We start from the raw sequence: 23,007 nt of genomic DNA, 5'->3' as shown, positions 1-23,007 counted from the left end.
ATTGACCTGACCACTATCCTGAGTGTACTTTACCAAATAATTCCTCATTTAATTTCATGTTCTTCAGTGTATTTTCATTGGATGATTGGATTCAGTCATTTCATTGGATGAAATGGCACTGGGACAAACCTTTCACCAGAAAGATTTCTTGTAAATAAGTAAAGTACACATCTGTATTTCTTATAATACTTTATCAGCTTGAGTAAGATATATCATTACCAGGTCAAGAAGAAGGAATAGCCTGATGAGATAGGAGGGAAAATCTCCATATCAAGACAAGAATAATAGCCTCATCAAGAAAAGCGGTGGGAAAAGGATAGATCCAGGCGTGTAAGGAATATCTCTGCCAGCTACATCTTTCAATCCTTTCCTTACTCAGATGTCAAGAGAAAGAACTTCTAATATAGGAACAATAACCAAATGCCTAATCATAAAATAACTCTTTGGATATTATTCACAGGAATAAAGTTACTCATTTGTTTGAGCATTCTCAGTATCAGACCTTTCATGACAAATGCATCAAAAAGCAACATTTTCCCCCTGAAGAACGACAACACTGGCAGTTGTCAGGAAAGCACTTTTAAACACCAAAGTAACCTTAATTACTCTACTGTTTAGCCCTCATATACGCGATGACGTTTGACTCTAGTGGGACTGATGTCCTTCTCTTAATGGTTGCTCGTTGCAGAGCTGCTAAACACACAGTCATCTGTTGTTCTTCTACTTTAGCAGAATGCAAGTCCAAGGAAAATGAGCGTATAAAAACCATCTAGACAGGATCTGACCCAGCAGCCACAAGATCAGTGTCACACCTTTGGCAGACTCAGGCAATCAGATCAAGCCTGAACAGGCAGGATCAGTAAGGTATGGAGCTGTCCCTGAAGCATGTGAAAGAGCCAAACACCAAATGATACAATCTATTGCGGACAACTAAGTTAGACTTGCCTTCAACTTCTGGTTCAGTGCTGAATTTATTGGAATGCAGAGGAAAGAGTGCTGGTAGCAGAATCACAGAGAAATACAGAAGAGAGACAAAGAGAAAAGGTGTCTCTCATACCGATCCCACAAAAGATACACGTAGTTGACTCCCCTCTGCTTTTATTTGTAGTGTTTAAAACTGTAGTTTTTTATTTTGAATAGTATCACATTTTCCCTGACAACTCCACTCTAAAAAAGATTTTTTTCTGAAGGTCCCTTGCACAAAAAATTGCGTATTACTTTCCATATTTGCTCAGAACCTCTACATTCCAGCAGGAACTCTTAATGAAACACCTGTTTGATTCTCTTTTTTTAATGTATCCAGAAGAGTGGAAAACTAGCAATCACATCCCAGGGGACAGTGAAGTCCTCTCCCAAGAGATATTTAGCAAGCTTTTTCATTTTGCTTTGATCTAAGTAAACTGAAATAATTTAATGTGATCTGTTTTAATCATATTGTATATCTAAGCACAGACTGACCTTTCCATATAACTTTATAAATGACTGGGAAGGCTTGGCCAAAGAGACAAAATGTCTGGCATGTTTTAAAATAAGCTGGAGCCTACTTACCTCCACAAGGTTCAGGATAATTTGCTGCCAGCCAACCGTGTTCAGTTGGATTGAGGCAGCACATTATAAATGACACAGGACTTGTGTCATCAATAAATAAGTAAATCAGTTTGTGACTATGCTCACAGAAGTTGGAGATTACTTCTCTCTTCCCCTCAAAACCCGCAAACTCTCTCCTGTTTCACCTCCCATTTTGAAACAGAACTGCCATAATCTGAGAAAAACAGTTGCTTGCTGCAGATGTTCAGATTTAGGCTGACATGCAGTATTGGATTCTCACATGTAAGGAGGTGATGATTCAGGCAGTTTCTACTGATACTTATAATAATCTTAATTATGCGTGCTGTTTCATGAATTAGCTCCAGACTGCATCATTTGCCCTCTTAAGTGCTTGCTTTGATGGCTGGAGATGGCAGAGCAGGAGATATCAAAACAGAGACTGCCTTTCTACCTGCAGGTCAGATGGTTGAGAACAGAAAGCATTCAATAGCGCTTCTTAGTCTGCTCCTTGTGATTATTTTCTATGGTTGGAACTTGGCCCAAAGTGGTCAATGACTGACAGGTTCTCAAGGCTAGCATAAAACGCCTGGAGGCAAAACTATTATCCAGGCGCCAGTCTAGCTCTCGTAGAGCAGAGTATTACTTCTGCATTCAGGTTAGCTCTTGCACAGATGTTTGAATGCTAAAGAAGCTTCCCGTGCTTACTTCTCCCTCCAAACGTACCCACACAGGATTATTGCTGGCTAAGCTCTTCTTCTTGTGCAGCAGAATGACAGGAAGGGATCTTTTCCAGGTGTTGCGCTGACTAGCTCTTCAGGTACTGGCACCTACAGAGTAGACCGTAGGTAACGCCTCGTTGCTGCAATAAAAGAAGCCAGAAAGAATGATCAGTTCTGTTCTCAGAACATCTGGGGAAGGCACCTGTGTTATGTTAGATACTCAGTTGTGCTGGACACTTTATAGCCTTGACATCCTAACATAAAGTACCTAAAACATTATAGCAGATACAAAACCATTACTTATTCTCCTAGTTGTCTTAGCATAAAGGAAAGCAAATCCTCCCAAAGTATTTTAAATAGATTCAGTACAGGCACATGAATGGCTTGTTTCTTTAAAGAGTTCTACAGCAGAAAACTGCAGATTATTTTCTTTATTATTTGAATATAATGGTCAGAAAGTAACAGCAGTACTTGGTGGTTTTTTTTTTCCTTAATCCAGATCCAATTTGTCATCCTCTTTCCTTCTTATTCCTGTGAAAGATGCATCGTATGTATTTCTTTAGACTTTCTGTGGAAGCCCTGATGACTCAGAAGCTTCTGCTGCTATGGTTGTTTTAAAACCTGGAATATTTAAGTCATACTTTCTTGTGCTTCATTACTTCAGAGACTGGTCCAAAGCCTATTAAAATAAATTTTCAGCTCTGAATTAGTTGGTGTTTTGGTCATCATTTTCATTTTGAGGGAAGAAGAAATTTAGTTCTAAATAACCACTTTGTCCTCTGTAGAGCATCCCCAGGAAGCATGGAAAAGCATTAGGTGGTGGATCTGCCATTTCCCAAGCTTCAAAGACACTGAGAGGACCACTTTTATTCTATAACTTTTCAGCTCCCATCCAGCTTTCAGCAGGTGAATGCAGTCTCCTGATAGATTAGTTTGTGGCCAAGGTGAGCACGTCCTCAACAACCTGGTCTCCTTGGCAGGAGTATCTTAGTGTTTGGGACCACAGGACTCTGTGGGACAGTGCTTAGTCATTGACCATCATTCACCCTTCATGAATTTTAATCCAGCAGCAAAGGCATGAGGCCACAGCAAAGCACATCCCAGCCTTAAAACCGAAATGGAGCTTGCAGCCTGACAAAGATACAGATGGAGTTCACAACCTCCAACAGCATCTGTAAACTGTACATTGGCAAATCCCTCGTGTTGGCCCAGGGAGGCATGCTCTAAGATGTATTCTCTGGTTATCTGGTGAGGTACACAGGACTTACAGTGTCTACTCCCTATCTGTAAATGAATCTTGGGAAGCATATATATTTTAAAAACTACTGTTTTTTTCTATTTATTCTGAATATATGTATGTCTCCACTACTTAGAAAAGTTTATAAATCTGAACAGGTTCAGTAACGGGAATAGCAATAAATTTCCTTCTTTGTGATGAAGAGATAAAACTACTGCTGCTCTGTGTCTATGGATGGGGAGATTATTTATATTTCTAGTTCTATTTTGGGCTGTTCCAAGCAGCTCTGCTGTACAGGAAAGGTGTCTCTAATCAGCGCTGATGTGACTCAATTGACTTCACTTCATCTCTAGGCCAGTCCTTAGGCCTCTCTTATGTAGCAGTATAGGCACAGCTTCTGGATCTCATGTCAGCTCTGACTCAAAGTTGCTGCTAGGATCAGTAATGACATTAGTCTGATTTCACAGAGACAAAAAAGTCTGATGCAAACCCTAGTCTAAAGAACAGCTCCAAACGATTCTATTATTGAAATACTGAATCAGCAATAGCAACAGTGATAAACATATGGAGGCAAAGCGTATGGTAGACAAATGACAAAGACACATTACATAGTCTAAAAGCACTTGGCAACTAAAAATAGACCCAGACACTGCATTTGGATCTCTTTGGGCTGACTCTGGCATCCATGTGGAATAAAACTATCTTCAGATGCCTCCAAATTACATCCACACAAGTTCTCTTTCTTTCTGAGAACTGTTTGTAATTTCAATTGGGGCTACTCAAGCACATAAATTATGGCAGAGCTGGAACATAATACTGCAGAAAAGAATGCTCCCCAAAGTGCCTTGCAGTGCTCAGCAATACCCATAAGCTGTGGAAAAAAAACAACCCAACCAACACAACCGCTCGGACTGTGAAGAAAAGATGAACCAGATGCAGGGCTGTGATCCAAAGTGTGGTGAAGATTTGGGTAACACCTTCTTTCAGGGAGAAGGAAAGCTGTGGGAGGGAAGAAAACAAGGGACACTGCTTTACAAGAAAAGATCTCCGGCTATTTTTGATTCACCTTTACTGATTCTGAGCTCAAGCCAAACCACTTTCACTATAAAATGAAATATGATCCCTCTGTATTTGGTGTTGTCATGTAAATTTGTTTTATTTTTATATTTGACAAATACTGTTGGAATAATGATTCTTGAAATCTCTCTCACAACAGACTTGATTGACAGCTCCCTAAGTGCTGTGCCTTTTATAGCATAACATAATTGACAACCCTTAGGTAGCTAGCTTATGCAGGCTATGAAATGGAGTGTGCTCGCTCCACGTTTGAAGAAAAGTAGGTGCAATGAAATAGTTGTTATTATTAGCTTTTTAAAATAAAATTTATGTTTTTGCATTTAAGAAAGCGAGACTTCTGGATATATCACCCTCAAGCCTTTCAATAGTGATGAAAATGATCAATGCAAAACAATTTCTATGTCAAAAAGCACACATGTGCCATAAACTATCTAGAAATTACTTAACTGGAACAGAGTTAAAATACTGCTGAATTCTCTGCATTTTTAACATGCTTTTTGTTTTTCTCAAACACATACTGATCCGCTTCTGAAACACAAAGCTTTCTGCCAAGCCACCCTTCTCCAGTGCTCTCCCTAGCCAAAAACTCAAGTTTTTTGTTGAACACTGGACCTGGGTGTTCTTAAACTTCCCTGGGTCTAAAAAGAATCCAGAAATTGCCTCTGGCTAGGCTCTGAGGAAAATTCCCAGCATGCGGATTTGCTGTCTACCATCCTCAGGCTCTGCCACCCAAACACTCAGTCCCTGGACAAGCACTGGCAATCGCTGTCCCTTTCGGCACAGGTGCCCCAGAACTTCAGCCAAAATACTCACAGGAAGAAAGGCACAGGGGAAAGAGAACAGAAAGCAGTTTGTAAGAACAATAGCTTTAGTTCAGAATCGAAAAACAAATCTACTCTTTCATTTCTGTTGAGGGAAAATCCCTAAAAAACATAGGTATCTCTTCAGAAGTGGATTTAGATTATTGCATCCTGAGATTTAACTCTCCTACAATTATTTGCTTTGTCTTTTGATTCATGGAGTCTCCTCTCCCTCTCTGCTACAGGTTAGCTTGTTATGTTGCACAGCAGCAGACCCAGGTACATCCTCCATGAAGTCCTGCCCTCTTCTCCTGCATAAGTTTCTTGTATGTCTAAGCCCAAAATACTGCCTTCAGCTCACTGCAGGTCAGAAGACTTTATAAGGTAAGTATCTCTGCATCTTTGCCCTCTCTTTCTACTCTTCTGTAAGCACCTATCATTGGCCACTGCTAGAGTGAAGCCATCAGGCCTGATGGACCTTTGGTCTGACCCAGTACTGCCATCCTTGCCACCTTTCCATCCGCACCTATGAGGCAGTGAGCTGGAGATCCACACATCTCCATCACTGCCGCTGGGATACCTGTTTCTCAAGCAACTGGTTTTCACACTAACCATACCAGGAACCTGAACTCATGCTGTCTACAAATCCCATCTCTGATTACAAAAGAAAACCCTGAACCTCACTGCAGGACTGTCTGCATGTAGGCTGGTAATGTAAGCAATCAGCAAATTTGGACTGAAGCTCATCCTTAGGTTTGTGCTCAGGAATTTGCATATACTACAGATGTGCCCCTCAGGCTGTCCCCTGACCCGTGCACATGGCAGGCTCAGCCTCGTTCCCTTATTTTGCATTCAGCGATTTTTCATTTCAGAAACGTCAAGCCCCACACAGAAGCACCAATTTTCTTAATGTCAGGCTGTCCCTGAAAGACAGCACTCCAAAGCTTTTATCATCCCAAATTATATGCTTACCCTCATTACCTAGTCTCAAAACAAAAGCAGGTAATGTGCTGCAGGCAACAGTCCCCAGTCCTGTGACTGTATAGATCATGATTAGCAAGTTACATGAGTATACGGTAATCAGGTTCACAATTTGAACAAGTTCACCAAGCTGAACACTGCCCAGCCAGGCTCAGAAAGGGCATTCCTGACACACAAGAGACTAAAGATCCGCAGACGACTTAGCAAAACGTCAGGGTAGTTTGCATGGATTAGGTAAGCATCTACAGTCTGTCAACTATATGCAGAGATAGAAAGAGAAGCCCTTTGGATTTAATCTTGGGATAAGTAGATTAAACATGGTTTTCTTGCATTTCCTTCCACCTCTGTCTTAATAAACTTTTGACAGAGGGATGGGGAATGCAGGGGCTTGAGTACGTAAATAACTCCTGCTCATTTTCACCTTACCTTGGCTTCTGCTAAAAACTGATTTTGAACTGGCAAACTCAGGCTCCTGCCATTTGAGCAGAAGTGGCAATCCTTCCACTAGAAGGAATCCTTCTGGATTGTGTAAGCGGTCCCCACCATGGAAGTACATTTTCTTCAGAGCATTCCCGAGTAATAACTACATGCACTTGCACTTGGCTATACGATCAGTCTAGAAACTGGTCACCCAGGCATCTCTGTAGAAGTGTCTTCCAGGGACAAGCAAGACCAAGTAAACTCCTTGGCAGCAGCAGGATAGTTGGGAAATACACCTGAAATCTGTGCAAAAATCTTCCACCTTGAAGGGGCAGCCATTAATTTCTAAGATCCAAGATCTAAAGGTCCAAGAGAGACACAACATGGCCCATGTCATTAAATGCTAGACTCCACACATACCAAGTTTCCATTCAGCAAGTCATGACAATAATTTTGTAACCTCAGACTGAAACCATGGACTGTTTGGACTCTCATGTCACAGCATCACAGAATCACAGAATCACAGAATGGCAGGGGTTGGAAGGGACCTCTGGAGATCATCTTGTCCAACCCCCTGCTTGAGCAGGCACACCCAGAGTAGGGGGCACAGGAACGCGTCCGGGCGGGGTTTGAATATCTCCAGGGAAGGAGACTCCACACCCTCCCTGGGCAGCCTGTGCCACTGCGCTGGCACCCTCACAGGGAAGCAGTTTTTCCTCATATTCAGGTGGAACTTCCTGTGTTCCAACTTGTGCCCATTGCCCCTTGGCCTGTCGTTGGGCACCACTGAAAAGAGTCTGGCCCCATCCTCTTGACACCTGCCCTTCAGATATTTATAAGTATTGACAAGGTCCCCCCTCAGTCTTCTCTTCTCCAGGCTGAACAAGCCCAGGTCTCTCAGCCTTTCCTCATAAGAGAGATGCTCCAGGCCCCTGATCATCTTTGTGGCTCTCCGCTGGACTTGCTCAAGCAGTTCCCTGTCCTTCTTAAACTGGGGGGCCCAGAACTGAACACAGTACTCCAGGTGTGGCCTCACTAGGGCAGAGTAGAGGGGGAGGATAACCTCCCTGGACCTGCTGGCCACACTCCTTTTTATGCACCCCAGAGCACTGTTGGCCTTCTTGCCATTGAAAACATGCTCCAGAGTGGAAAAGCATTTATGGTTTTTTTCACAGTGGGTATAGGGGCTGACAGACTTAGGAATCTGGATTTACATCAACACATTTCTAAGTACAAGTGGCTGATATTGTATCGATGGCCCTGTTCCTCAAATTTAATTGACAATTAATTATACGTGGGGAATGAAAACCATTCACTCCAGCAGTGCTTTGTTTCTGTAGAGCTGATGGGAGTGCAGGGTGACAACTGCTTAGTGCGGTGAGGACCGATGAGCCCCTCCGCGGCTGAGCAAAGCCAGGCTGTGGGGCGACAGATGGCAGATGAGATTCACCACGGGCCTTGAAGAGGCCATACCACCTCCGGCTTTCTCCACCGCTTCAGCTCTGCTGGATGCTTCTAGAGGTGGGTCAGTGAGACTGTGACCCTAACCCAACCCTCTTTTTTTCTTGTCTTTCGGAGAAACAACTTCTAACCAAACACCATCCCTACACACCCTGTGAATCAAAGTGCGGCTGCTGTTCCCAGTGCTTGACCAGGTGTGCGCAGGAGAAAGACACTCCGCTGTTCTCCTTCAGTGCAGCCTTCATAGCGTTCACTTGCATGTATCCGAGCCAATAAAAGTATTGATGGTTTCATTTTCACAGATGGTAACCGCAAGAATAAATGCACCTTTCCAGGGGGCTTCTCTTTGACCTCCCTGTGTGGGTGACTTCCCCTGCCCACTGCCAGTTTTCTTATACCCTATTTCATATCCCAGGAAGGAAATCGTATTTATGTCTGCATGGGGAATAGCAAGAGGAACCCATGAAAAATGTGAAAAGAGAAACAAACTTGGAAAAGCAGAGATTCACTTCTAGATTTTCCCCTCAAATAGTAAGTGCTCCTAAAGAGACGGCCTCAATAAGTGTAAAGTAGAAGGTTTCTTTAAGCTTCTTTAACATTCATTTCCACTTCTCCTGTGGTACAAAACACTACTGCCAAAATCCAATCACCTCTAAGAAGGGTATATACTATGCAACTTGGGGGAACGATGAATGCTGTCAAGCCCCCAAGGTTCAGCATCCAGATTAACATCACCTTGTGTTGTGGTTTAGCCCCAGTCTGCAACCAAACACCACACAGCCACTCACTCACTCCCCCTTGGTGGGACGGGGGAGAGAATCAGAAGAGTAAAAGTGAGGTAACTCATGGGTTGAGGTAAAGACAGTTTAATAGGTAAAGCAAAAGCTGCACATGGAAGCAAAGCAAAACAAGGAATTAATTCACCACTTCCCATCAGCAGGCAGGTGCTCAGCCACCTCCAGGAAAGCAGGGCTCCATCACCCGTAATGGTTACTTGGGAAGACAAACATCATCACTCCAAATCTCCCCCCTTCCTCCTTCTTCCCCCAGCTTTACATGCTGAGCATGACATCATATGGTGTGGGGTATCCCTTCGGTCAGTTGGGGTCAGCTGTCCCAGCTGTGCCCCCTCCCAACTCCTTGTGCACCTGGCAGAGCACGGGGAGCTGGAAAAGTCCTTGAGTAGAGTAAGCACCACTTAGCAACAACTAAAACATCTCCACATTATCAACACTGTTTTTAGCACAGATCCAAAATATAACCCTATGAAGAAAATTAACTGTCCCACCTGAAACCAGGACACCTTGGAAGGTGACAGTATTGATACCACCCCCTCCCTCAGTGACAGACAACTGCTGCACCTCGAAAAATGGCATTTTTTCCATGGGAAAAAAACTTCAGTGCTCGGGTGAAACATGCTTTTGGCTACGACTCTCCAAAGTAGCGGTGTTGCACAAGACATGCTGCAGTTTCCAACGCTACCAGCTTGAGCAGGAGCCTGGGGTTTAGCCTCCTCCTTCACAGGCGGGTGCAGGGGGGCAGAGCCCACCTCAGAGGACAGGCGCACCCCCCTGGGGCCTGCTGCTGGCCTGGTCCCCAGCCCAGCCTCCGCCACGCAAGTTCGGAACCATCATTTTAAAGGTCAATCTGAATTTTAACAACGCTGATGCGTTTTACCTTTCCGATACATCTTAACAACCCGCTCCCCACCTCCCAAACACCGCCCACCCCACGCCGCGCCAGGAGCCAGCCGGGCAGCGAACGGCCCCGCGACCAGCAGCGCGCATGCGCGGCCCCGGCCCCGCCCCCTAATCGGTGGGGCCGGGGCCTGTGGTAGAGAGCCTCTGTGCAGGGCCGGGCCGGGCCGCGCCGCGGGGCGGTGTGGCGTGCCGTGCCCTCCCCTCCCGCGGTGGGCATGGCGGCGGCCGCGGGGCGCGTGCTGCGGTTGGGCGGCCGTTGGAGCGCGGCGGCGCCGGGCGGGCCGGGCGCCCAGGTGAGAGCCGGGCCGGGCCGTTTCCCCTCCGCCGCCCGGCCTGCGGAGAGCCCGCCTGCTTCGTCTTCTGCCCCGCCGGGCCCTGCGCGGCGGCTCCGTGCGGGGGCAGGAGGTGGGCAGGAAGGTGGAGGCGGCGGCGGCGGGGGGGTGGTGTGTGGGGGAAAGCGGGCGGCGGCGTGTGGAAGCGGCGGCGGGAGCGCGGCCGGGGCGGCCCTGCCGGGTGTCCTTGCTGGGGTGACACCGCTGCGGTCCCGGAGGCCCCGGATGGACCGGGGTGCGGGGCCGGGCCTGCCCCTGGGCGGGCCCGCGGGGCGCCGGGGCTGCGTGAGGGGGCGGGAAAGGCGAGGGGCCGGCGCCGCCTTCAAGGCAGCCCCGCTGTGAGCCGGGCTCGCTTCTCGTCATGCGAAGAAAAAGCGCGGTTAGGCCCCGCTGTATTATACCGCACCGCTGGCATCAGTGCGTGGACCAAAGCCGAGGCAAAAGTGAAGTCTTCTTAAGATTCATGAGTAAGTGGTAGTTTTCTCAGTTGATCATCTTGAATTGTGTTTGGCCAGCAGGTAAGTAGGTAACGAAGCCTCCCAGCTCCCACAGCAGAGAGAGAAATGCGCTTACACAAGTGCAGTAGCTTATGATTAAACAGAATTAGCCTCTTGTTTTGAGAGATACTGAGGTTCAGCTGATTGCCGTTTAATTAAAAAGCTTAGCTGCTGTCAGCATTGAGGACAGCCACCACGTGTGTGCAGTGGTGTTTCATACACCTGTATATATATTTAATCAGTGACCAGCAATGGATAAAAAGACATGCTGGTAACGCTTTCAAGTTACAGAGTAATTTAGGCTAATAAGGGCTGAAGAACTGTTCAGTGACTGAACTAAACCAAACCATAGGGTAACAGAAGATAGATGCAGTAAGGAAATGAAAGGCGATACTGGAAGGAGCAATTTGAACTCTTTGTGTTGGTTACCTCTAGATTACCTTTACCCATTAGGGGTAAAGACCTGGTGCCTGTGTGGGTGGTTCTTCATGCAGCAGTCAGAAATACACGTGCTTCACTTGTGCAAGGAATGAGAAAGAGAATAAGGCTGAAAATACTTCAATGCTTGATTTCATTCTCAGCTGGAATACTTTGTGTTGCCCTGGTTATCCTATATCAAAGGTATGATTATGGCAGTGACTTAGTTTTCCTGGCCGGGAACCTGCTTGAGTTTGAGCTCAAAATGATTAGTATTGTAAATGAGGAAATTATCTCAAAGGAGGAGTCACTATAGAAGGCAGGGCTGGAAGGACTTTGAGAGATCATGTGTTGACTCTGGCCCCCAGAGACGGGATCAGTACCTAAGCCTATAGCTATATATAAATCATCTAACTGTCCGTGAACCAAAGGGTATGAAGGGAACTAATGGTAGGCAGAGCCCAGGACACTTAAGAGACACTTCTTTCCGTTAGGTGTAGTTAACCTGTGGAACTGTTTGATGAGGATGTTCAGGATTCTAAGCATTTATGTGACTACAAAAAGCAACTTAAGAAATTTGGAATAAAAGTCCACTGTGGACTGTTAAAAACAAGATATCAGCGTGTCTTTGAACTGCAGATTGCTGGAGACCAGGAAAGTGTCTTGGGAAAGTTATCACTACTTGTTCTCTCCTTGTGCCTCTGATGCCAGCTGCTGTTGAGGACAGGGTGATAAGTTGATGTTCGCTTGTTCTGACCTGCTATAACCATTTCTTACATCAAGCACTTCTCTGTCCTTACTGTTAGGGAACTTTTTTGTGATGCTTATCCTAAAAATCCCTTGTTGTAGTTTAGTTCATTACTTCTTACCTATCATAGTGGGGGAAACAGTTTAATTTCTTGGGTTTTTGAGTATTTGAAAGTGTCTCGCATTGAGAGAGAAAATGGGAGAGAAACTTTGTAGTTCCACTTCCTTTAGCTTTGACTGAACCACAGGTTTAGTTTCCTGTTCTTCTAATAGGCAAAACATAGAGATTTAGCACACTTTATAATGAAAAAACAAAAGGTCTAGCTTAGTTGCTGCCAGTCACTTCTGATGTGATTGCATAGCTCTTCTCAAAAGACGAGTTCAGAGTACTATATGTGCTATTTAATTTGGTTGGGTTGGGTACTTAATCTAAATCACCGTGGATGGTATATGTACTGATATCAGAAAGAGATGATAGCACTTTGGTGACAGTCTTTCAGAACTACATGGTTGGAACGGAGTAGCTTTTTCTGCAATTGTTAACTAAGCAAGAGTGAAGAGCCTGTTAGTAGTTGATAACTTGTCCCTTGAAATAACTGCATGTAAATTTTGTTCTCCATTATGCACATCTGACGCTTGCCATGTATTTATATGTTTAGAGCTATCTTTTATTTCCATAGTATACAGTATAAGCAAAACTTAATACACAGATTTGGTCAAATATGCACAGAAAGTCAGTTTTCTGGGTGGAGGATATGCAGTTATACAGTTACCTGTCAAGAGACTTCATTTTGAGAAGAAGTTTCATCTGATTAAATACTTTGTGAAATCAGGTATAAAAAGTAATATAAAATCACTTACGCATATTTGCTGACACCTTGTGATACTTCCTGATGTTTTTTACAAAATGCTATGTAAAACATGAATCTGATACTGGTTCACCTAATTAGTTCGTAGGCTGAGTTCTGAGATTACGTAAATATTGTTTAAGTAAATCAATTAAAACACATTTTTGTAAAACAGCACACTAGAGAACCAAAACTCGCCTACTGAGCAAAAAGTAATTCTTTAGAAACTCAGGATAAGTCTGAGCATTTACGTTCTGTATGATTGCTACATAATACATGTTTTCCCTTGTGCAACAAGTGACCACAGGACCGCTGTTGGCATCTGGTATGTCTGCTCGGTTCAATAGCGCTAGTTGTGCCAGTAATCAGAGCAGTGGACCCAGGGCAACTTTAGTCATGCATGTTCATGTGGTTATACAGCTCCAGCTCCACATCTCCTGGTGAAGTTCTACCCCAAAGATAACTTTTTAGTACAGAGGTGTTTGTGCACTGCAGGGTTTTGGAAGAGGAGATAGTTAAGTCCGCCAGCTTATAGCATGGAAGCAGCATGAAGATGGTGCAACTGCATGTGTGCCACATCATTTGTGTCGTCTTCTATCTCTGTAACTATGTCATGTTGTAAAATGGACAGTGTTTTCTCTTGAATTCAAGCCTTCTGTCTCCGACTCCCCTTTCCTCCCATTCCAAAAGTACAGGAAGTTTGATTCCTCTGTTAGTGATACATGTTGATTTTATATACTCCAGTGAACTCCAGTGAAACAAAATGAACAGGACGAGTGAACAGGCAGGTCCTAGTTATTTCTCGTCTTGGAAAAAATACTCCAGAGAAGCTGAAGTTGTCTGAAAATGCTTATTTTTTTCTAAGGCAAATTTTACACAAGCTGATTTTTCTATAAATTTACCATCTCCCTGGAAAATCAGGATTTGCCAAACTGTTTTAATGCTAGCTTGCTCAGGAAAGGGTCAGGAGGGGGGTGTTAATACCAAGGAGTTGTGTCCAGAAGTAAATGCTTTCCCTTCTCCCCTGTCCTGGTGGAAGAGCTAGTTATTTCAGGAGTACCATTAATAACCTGTATTATTTAAAAAATGGTGAAGCTGTTGTCTGCAGTAATGCTTTACCAAATGTGTAAGAAGTGAATACAAACCTCTGATTTCCTCTATAAAGTCAAGAAGCATTCTTTCTTGTTTGACTGAAATGCCAGAAGCATTTAGCTGTGCTTTGCAGTTCTTTCCTGTACCACCCATGAAATAGTACTCTTACCCCAGAAGAGGTGCCCAATACAATAGATATTAATTTGCATAAGAGGCTGTTTTCTAATTATGAACAGTTTGTGTGTCCAGGGACTTTTGATTAGTGACGAATTGAAACTAGGGAAGAATATGAATAGCTTGAGGGAAGGAGGACAAAAATGAGAAAATTACAATAGAAATTGACAGGAATAAGATGAAAGCAATCTTTTTTAAAGTATTCTGTTTAAAGCATAGCAGAGAGAAAGCAATTTTGGGCCAAGTAATAAGGAATCATATGTTCATTAACAAGAATTACAAATAATTAGTTACTATTAAGACAAGTAAGACAGAAGATGAATTGAATTCTTTCCTGAGGAGTGACTAGGAGAGAAGAATAGGGAATATGCACAGATACCTCTGCTTTCCTTACTGTTTTCTAAGGAAATGACCTGAGCCTTGCCTGTGGAAAATGTGTACGTTTAAAATTCTGATTATTTTTCTTTTAATTTTGTATATGTCAATATAACCTCACAGAAAACATGAATATTAAAACAAGAAAAGGAAGGGGAAAACCAGGACTAGCATTGCATATGATACATATAAGCTGTGAAGAAAACGAAGCAACAACAGGCTCTTCAGCACCAAGTTCTGCCTTGGAGCTGTTTTTAGTGGTATGTACTTTTCTGAGGTACATACCGTAGGGGACATATCTTTAGCTACGTCAGGTTGTAAAAGTGTTGAGGGTCAGTTCTTTCCATCTTGTGTGACCTTATTACTGAAAGATTACCTTCTCTATTAAGCCTTATTGAATTCATAGGACCTATCCTACAGCACAGGCATGTGCTAGGCATAGGTTTAAGGCAGGGTATTGTAGTCTTCATTCCAAATTGAAATTTCAAATTTGGTTGGACTGTGAGATGGGCTCACTCCGCCTTGTGAAAACGCACTGTCTGCTCATAAAGCCAAGCCGTGGCACGTTGAAGAGGCTGGAGAGAAGTGTTTCTCTGTCTTTGCTTTTCTGTCCCGCATAACCTATTTTCCTGTGATTCCTTCCCTCTGTCCACAGAAGACCACACAAATAATCAGTTTTCATTCAGTTTGTGGAATAATTAAGCTGCAGAGGACTTTATTTTGTCTCTCCAACATTAGTACTAGTGCATAATATTGGCACTAGCCCAGAACTGGGGCATTACAGCTCTGTCAGTGAAGCTCCTGTTTGTCTGGCAGAGAGCTTGTTTGAAATTAGTCACCTTAACTACTGATTGTCTTGGTAGAAGAAAAAACAAACCTGTGTCCCACAAAGATCAAAAGATAACTGACCCCAGAGTTATAACTTCTGAGCTGGAACAATGCTCAGTGGTGTTTGCTGGTAAGAACTACACCACTAGTTTTCAGATGGTGAACGAGCTTAAGAACCATTCTGACACTGTGAACAAGGAAGGAGCACTTCATAGCCTTCCCAGAGCCTTTAGCAGTGTTTGCAGCCACATGCTTCTGAAGGCCACTAGAGAGCTGCCCCACAGATTCTTTTCATACTTCATTGTGGGATGCCTTTCGGTGAAGACAAACCCTGCTTACTTGCTGATAGATTATTTTCTTTTAAGACTGTATCTGTTGATCAGTGCTGTGTTTTGCTTTTCCTGGATGTTCCTGACACATGATACTACATTTCTTTCTGACAGAAAAACCTTCTGAATTAATTGTAATGTGTGAAAATGACTAACTTTTAGAATGTGTTTATCAGTTTATGGGCATTAAACAATTGGAAGAAAATGGTTTCATGAGTAATACTGCCTTTTCTGACTTACTGTAATAAGGTGTTGAATCTTGTTATAGGTATGAATGGCTTGTTATACTATTCATTTTATTTAGAGCTCACTATGCCAGAAGTATAAACCAAATTTTTCACTTTTTTCTTTTTTTTTTGTTTTTGTTAGGTGTTAAGGCTAATCTATACTACTACAGCAGCGCAGAGGAAAAATGTAGGAGCCTCAGGACCTGAAAAGTACACAGAGGCATTTATTAAAAAACAGATTGAAGAGTTCAACCTAGGAAAGAGACATTTAGCCAACATGATGGGAGAAGATCCAGAAACTTTTACCCAAGAGGATATTGATGTAAGTACAGTTGCTCTGTTGGAGAAGTAATTTACTGTAGAGTTTCAGATATTGAAAGCACTTTACTTCAGCATGAGCCCCTCAGCTCTCTGTGAATTTTAATCAAACTGTCAGAATAAGAAAGAATGCTACTGTACATTGCAAACATTGCAACTGTGACTGTGAATAGAGATTCTACCCCTGCTACTGTATGAGGTCAGACATCACAGTATAGAACTGTATACCATATCTTGCTAAAGCACAGTAGGTTCTTTTTAAAAGTCCTAATGGATAATCCCCTTGATCTGAGGTTATAAGAGGCACTGTAAAGGTTTATGTAGCGCTTCAAAATGTTTACCCGCAATTTGACCTGCTGTGTATATTTAGGTCAGGTTTTCTTCTATGCTACTGTGGTTGCTGGTAATGCAAATTAAGTTTTATAGGATGTTTTACAACTAACACTGTGGTTTAACTTAGAGATTTTAATATAGACACAAATTTAAGTTTGTATCAGTAGCTCCAAACATACTATTTTATTGCCATTCCCTCTGACAACTGACAGATGGGTGGCCCCCTCTTTCTCTGTGTCATTTAGGCTCGTGTATAGGTAGTCTGCCCTTCACTCAGAAGGGTGTTTTGTTGTATGGATTTTTTTAATGTCCCACCTGGCCTTCACTTTTGTCATTCCTGTCTGTCTTTATCACACATCAGAGGTAGGGAGGAGAAATGTCATTTGGTGACATTCACTCTTACGTGAAACTGTGTGAAGTCTCATGGCTGAAGCTTTCTCTGCGCAGCAGCAGCACTATTACTATAGCTGTGGCAGCACAGTATATCAGCAGGTCCCTTAGGGTAGATGAAGTAATGTGGTATGTGCCAGAAGAGAGGTGTGCGTGGTTTAGTTTTTTCAGGGGGAGAAGGTTGTTTGTTGCCTCTCTGTGGCAAAATTCTGTCAGCATAGCTGTGTCCACATAAGGGGTCTTGACAGCATGCTTATGCCGGGAAAGAGAACTACATCTGTAGGTGGTGATACAGGCTGATTTCAAACACACTTGCAAGCTTCAGAACTAAGTTCTGAAAACTTCTCTGAAAATAGACAGCAAAGTAGAGAAGAGACACACAATTAATGGCCTGCTGAGAAAATGGCTGAAATGAGACTTGAGTCTTATCATGTATCAGAAAATCCATAAGGGAAGCTTGACTTCAAGTCACAAATCTGTAGGAAATCAAGCTTTATGAGTACAAAGCTATGCACCGATACTGACTACTTTCATTCAGAACTCTAGCTATCTTCCACAGGCAAGTGCCAATGCAGAGGCCCTTCCAGTCTCAGTGTAGAGTGGGTAAGGGCCTGTCAACAGTAAAAGTATTCATCGACGCATTTGGGTCAGCAGTAATAGCAGCCTCTTTCTTTACGTTGGCTTTCTTATTTCTGTACAGACTGTAGAATTTCCTTTTCTTGTATTTTTCATGTTTTTTCTTACCTTTAATGACCTTTATCTCTTTGAGTTACTTTCTTGTAAAGTACTCATACACGCATCTGCCACCAGAATACCTCCCATGTTAGTACAGTACGATGATGATGCTAATAGTTCAGTTTGTTTGCCCAAAAGGTTAGTGGTAGGAGGATGCATTAATCTGCAGTCTGGCTTCCTTCCCTGATAGGGTCTACGGGGAAGGTTTACGGAAAGCAAGACTGCAGGAAATGGAAAATGACTGTATTGAAGTAGTGGTTTCTTCTTCATGAATCCACAGCACTGTGATCATTTGCACAAAATTAACTGAGGTCCATCATTAGTAAAAGCAGATTCATTCTGGAAATTAGCTTGTACAAATGCAGTGCAGGTGACAAGTATGGGACCGTTTTGCAGACTGTTTCAGAAAAGATGGAGGAGTGGAGCCAAAAGTGTAGTGTTTTGTTTGGTGATACCAAGTATCTGTGGTACATGTTTGATTTCTTCATATTCCATCAGGTGTTGGAAGATACTTAGTGTGTGTAATAGTGTCTGCTATGCATAATTACATTTCTGTTATAAAAATATAAAAGCTGCTTAAGCACTGCCAGGAGAATTATCAAGCTTTACATTTTGAACAGTAATAATTCTTTCTGATGAGTGCATATATACCTACACGTCTTCTACTATTAATCAGTCTGTGCAGTGTATTTCAAAAGTAGACATCATAGGATTCTGTCCCTCACTGGAGTTTTAGGTATAGTTTAATAAAAGCTAAACCTTGTGAAGTTTTAAACAGGAAAATAAGTTGACTTACTTGCTAATCCTTCTGGATGTTGTGGAAGCAGAATTGCTTCTTGCTGATACTTTTATTTAGGAATGAAAAGTTAAGCTGTGCATTACAACTGTATTTCTGGAGGAGAAAAAAAAATCCAGCAAATTGATATATAACTCTGCAGAAGTCTACCAATTGCTTTTTAATTGGTATTATAGACCTTACTCTGAAGCTAGGATGTTTTATTCTCCTATGTGTGAATATGTGCTGTGAAGTTTCTCTAATTGATTTGCTTTGCCCATTCCATTTGATGTATCATTTTTCACAATATTTCATAATTTGTGCTCATTTCTAATGAACAGAGTCGTTAGGACAGGCATGTCTAAGTACAACTGACAGCTAACATTAGGTGCCAGATGCAGTTTATAAAGCTATGTAGAACTGCAGAGAACAGTTTAAATAAATTAGCACCTGTACATTAGTCTCACTTGCTGGTAATTTATAAGCGAATCAGTAGAGATGACATTTAGGTAAGTCATTGATCAAGTTAACAGCTGCATACCCACTGCCCAGCTGGGATACCTAATTAATAGAGATTGCAGTCCTGACCTAGTGCTTTTCCCTGGTTGAGCCTGTAATCCTTTTATTTTGTGCCTTAACTTTAACTTATGGTTGTAGTAAACAGCCCACCTTCATTTCCCACTGTCAGTTCTGTGATATTCTACTTTAAAGCCTAGAAATCTAAGTAAGATTAATACAAGAAAAGCGTCTTAATCTTCAAGACCTATTTATATGCCAGTATTTTTATTACTCATTTTTATTCAGTCACTAAATGCTCTCCCAGATAGGAGCTCATCATAAAGCAATCCTCTTTCCCTGTAGGAGTTAGTAAAACTCAAAAGCTAGAGGTCTATGTTCGTTTTCTCTTGTTGTCTGCCTTATGACCTAATAGATTGTTGTCAAGCAGATGGAATAATTTGAATCTAGAATATATGTTTATCTTCACTAGCATATACATTGTTGCAGAAGTACGCGTAAGGTTATGAAAATGTTAAATGTGGAAAAACTTCCTTCCTCAAAGGGTATAGTTTGTTTCATTGAATTAAGACTACTTTAATGAAAAAATAGGTTGTATTCAGTTTTTTTTAAAAAGTGGCTCAGCACATCTGATTTCTAAATAACATTAAATTTTCGCAATACGAAGTGTTAGAAATGAGAGAATATTGGCATATGTGAAGTGTCAGAAATGTTATTCAGAACAAAATGCATTTCTGAACTTTCTGTTGTCTGCAGGAAGAGTATGTTGTCCAGCGTTGTCCTTACAAGGAATATTGGAGTTTGTTGTTTTTTAAATAGTTGATGCTAGAATGCTTCTTTTCAACTCTTTTTTTTCTCCAGTGGAGCCAGACACTGCATCAGTAATTTCTTTCTTCTTCATCAAAGTCTATCTGAACTGATGACTGCTGTATTTTTTTATTTACTCTTTTTTTAAATACTGTTCGGTGGTTTGAAAAGTTGAAATGAAGATAGAAACAGTCACTATTTCTATCAACAGGCTTTAGCTGTTTTTTTCCTCTCTACAAGCTCTGGACAAGACATTAATTTTTGTTTGAAAATGATTAGTTAGTATAAAAATAATGTAATGTTTAAAAGAATGTGGGTTTTTTCATATAATGCTACTTGTTGGTGGTTGTTTTTTTTAAGTGATGGGGTTAAAATGATATATCACTGAACTCGAAATTTCTTTCTGTCCAAGCTAGAATTCAGCTTTAAATAAACAGTGACAAATGATTGTGAGGTGGTTTCAATAAATTTTCAGTAGTTGTTAGAGGAATTTGTTTTAGAAGGTAAACTTAGGCCTGTCACTGATTTTTTTTGTGTGTTTTTTTTCATCTTTTCTGTCTTCTTAAATAAAAAAGCTATTTCAGAGTTAACGAAAATGGGACATGAAATGTTTCATTCATTCCTGATTCTACCCCAAATATTCTGGAATTCTGGACGCTGAAAACTTTTAAAGAATACTACCAATGTGGTTAGCAGGAAAAACAGCTGTTCCAGCAAACATTTCAATGGCTAAATAATGTGATTCAAGAGGCAAGGTTTAAGAAGGGAAGTGGCTCTTGTGTGATCAAGTTGAGGAGTGGAAGAAGCTGAAACAGCTATCGCTCAGGTGTTTCGTTAAAATGTTACGGTATAAAGTGTCACTTCTGACTTCAGTGTTTGGATGACTGAAGTTTCGTGTATATTTAAAAAGGAATGAGCTGGATTCTTGAGCCCTCTGCCAAATAGGATGCTGCTGCAAGGGAACCCCAGGGTGGAGTGTTTTTTTTCTTTCTATTTGTTTTCTACAAAATACCTTTTCTCACTGGATGTTACTTAGATAACTATCTTTGCACATGTTTTGAGTAATGAAAATTGGTGGAATGTTTTCTGTTTGAGCAGTAGATTTAACAAAAGTGTGAGAAGACACTTGGGCAAGATGTTTGCCCTGCCCAAAACTCTCTTACTTATGGTAGGTTATTTAAGGACTAAACTGTCTCAGTCTCCTTCACTTATCCCAGTATGTCTCAACTCTATTTAAAGTATTGAATTCTTAATTTCTGAAGACATTAAAAAAGAACCCTTACTGACTCAGCGGAACTTGTTTGACTCAGAGTTAGTCTCTGATGTTTGAGAAAGTGAGGGGACAAAACTTCTTGGCTTGTAGATAGAAAAGGAAGTAGGTTCAAAAGTCAGCACGTGCAACATGCACAAGGAAGAGCAAGAATGAGAGTGTGGCAGGTATACTGAATTTGCACAACGTGCCACATAGTGCTGAACAGCTTATTTAATGAATTGGTTTGCATGTTTGAAGGACTGCCAGATAGGGCAGGAATGGGGATGGAAGCTTGTTCTCATTATTCCAACTGGCTTGAATTCAAAGCTATAGCTGCAAGTGAAAGACACTGTGGTCCTGTGGGCAGTATATTGAATCATCCAGACCCTCATCACGTGATGTAACAGGATTCCTTTTAGTTTAACAGGAATGTTAAGTTTACCAATGCAGTTTACGAAGTGTCTGATGTAAACCATCTTGTTACTAATGTGTATTCATTATGATCTGCTGTTTTTAAAGGTGTGACTACTGGGTCTTTTTCTTGTTCCTGCATGGATCAACATTAGAGTTTGAAAACAAACACTTTCAAGTCCTGTAAGGAAATGGCTAAATTTTTTTTAGTAACATAGTAGAAGCAGGCTGTACCCATTCCACTTTTTTCCAGTAGTTCATGTAATTATTTTTGGAAACACCATCGTGTTACTAGGTACCACGATTTTTAATGGCGTTTCTGCTGAAAATAATTAGAATATTTCATATTTAGAAAGTTGTGCTTTACTTCCAAAGACAATGGCAACAGTGTGATTTAACAAATAGAATTGTGAAATAGCAGCCCAGAACCTGTGGAGGCTAGAGTGGGGTGAAGGGATCTCGTATAGCTGAAATGATGACCTGAAGAAAGTAGTTCTTGGTCGTATTCAGCATGTTTCCTTTCTCAGCTAGAGTTCAAGTCAAATTAAGCACTAGAAGAAGGATATAGGCCATGACCCTTAGGCTGAAAACCACTCCTGGAGTGGAAAACTGCAGTTAAATCTAAAAGGGATCTAAAAGTTTCTTGGGAACTTTACTGCTAGCTTTTAAACCTTGATTATAATATTTTAAGAGGGATGTTCACCTGATTTTTGTATGTTCAGGAAAATGCAGAATGGGCAGTTAATTTTCTACAGAATTTTGACTCGAGACATGGAGATTCCTGAAAGGAAGCCTCTCTTCCAAATCTGAAGACATTGTCAAAAGATTTCAGGAAAACATGTCATGGTTATTTATGCGCTCCAGTTGCGGTTTGGAGAGACTAATTCTGATGTCATTCCTAAGGTTGATCCACCACCTTATTTTATTGCTAGTAGATATGGGTGTTGACAATTACAGTTTTTCTGAAATACCCCTTTTCTACAAAACCGAAACACTTGCATAGACAAAATCAGCTTCTAAAAATGAAGTTTCCGAGAGGCAGACTGACTTGCTGTGTAGCTGCTAAAAGTACAGCCTGAGTACACAGCTATTTAAAATTCAGAAAAAAATTCCAAATAAAGTTGAACTGGAGTCTCTTGCATCCCAGGATAGATCCTAATGGGATGTAAAGACAAATACCTCATCCTTGATTACATTTTCATAAAAAGGGAGAAGGCGGCAAGGCTCTACTTCTTTCAATTTTAGAACAACAGAAAAATGAACTTATACAGTGAATTATTACTCTTTGGCTAGTTGTTGTGAGGAAAGCTGAAAGTAGATGTTAGGATTTCTTAATGCAGGGTTTGCTTATGCTTTAGCATGAAAAACGTGAGTATACACTCAAGCAATGTAAAGTAAACTTTTTGGAAGTAGAAGGTCTAAAATGGCAGCCACTCTCGGTTATAAATGTTGAATTGTTATATTTGGCATTTAATAAAGTGTCATAGTTACAGTAACTGTTTTGACTGAGATTCTGGAAATGCTTGTATAAAAGACTGTCTTAAGTACACACGCAGTCAGTCTCAGTATCCTGTAATAAATTCTTTTAATATCTTATATAAGGTGTTTGTTTAACATCATTTGGCTCACAGCAGATTTCTCTATTGTCATCATAATTAATC

General features: G+C 41.6%; 1 protein-coding gene across 1 annotated transcript in view; it reads left to right on the top strand.

The window, feature by feature from the left end:
* Positions 1 to 10,042: 10,042 nt before the first annotated feature.
* Positions 10,043 to 23,007, top strand: part of MRPS9 (mitochondrial ribosomal protein S9) — a 33,476-nt gene continuing 20,511 nt past the window's right edge. The window contains exons 1-2 of the mRNA XM_075092370.1: positions 10,043 to 10,236; positions 15,952 to 16,131. Of these exons, the coding sequence (XP_074948471.1) occupies positions 10,159 to 10,236; positions 15,952 to 16,131 (258 nt within the window). The 5' untranslated portion in view covers positions 10,043 to 10,158. The remainder of the gene's footprint in view (positions 10,237 to 15,951; positions 16,132 to 23,007) is intronic.

The sequence above is a fragment of the Phalacrocorax aristotelis genome, chromosome 1, assembly GCF_949628215.1.
Source record: "Phalacrocorax aristotelis chromosome 1, bGulAri2.1, whole genome shotgun sequence".
Taxonomy (NCBI): Eukaryota; Metazoa; Chordata; class Aves; order Suliformes; family Phalacrocoracidae; genus Phalacrocorax; species Phalacrocorax aristotelis.
This window is presented reverse-complemented; position numbering and strand designations above follow the sequence as displayed.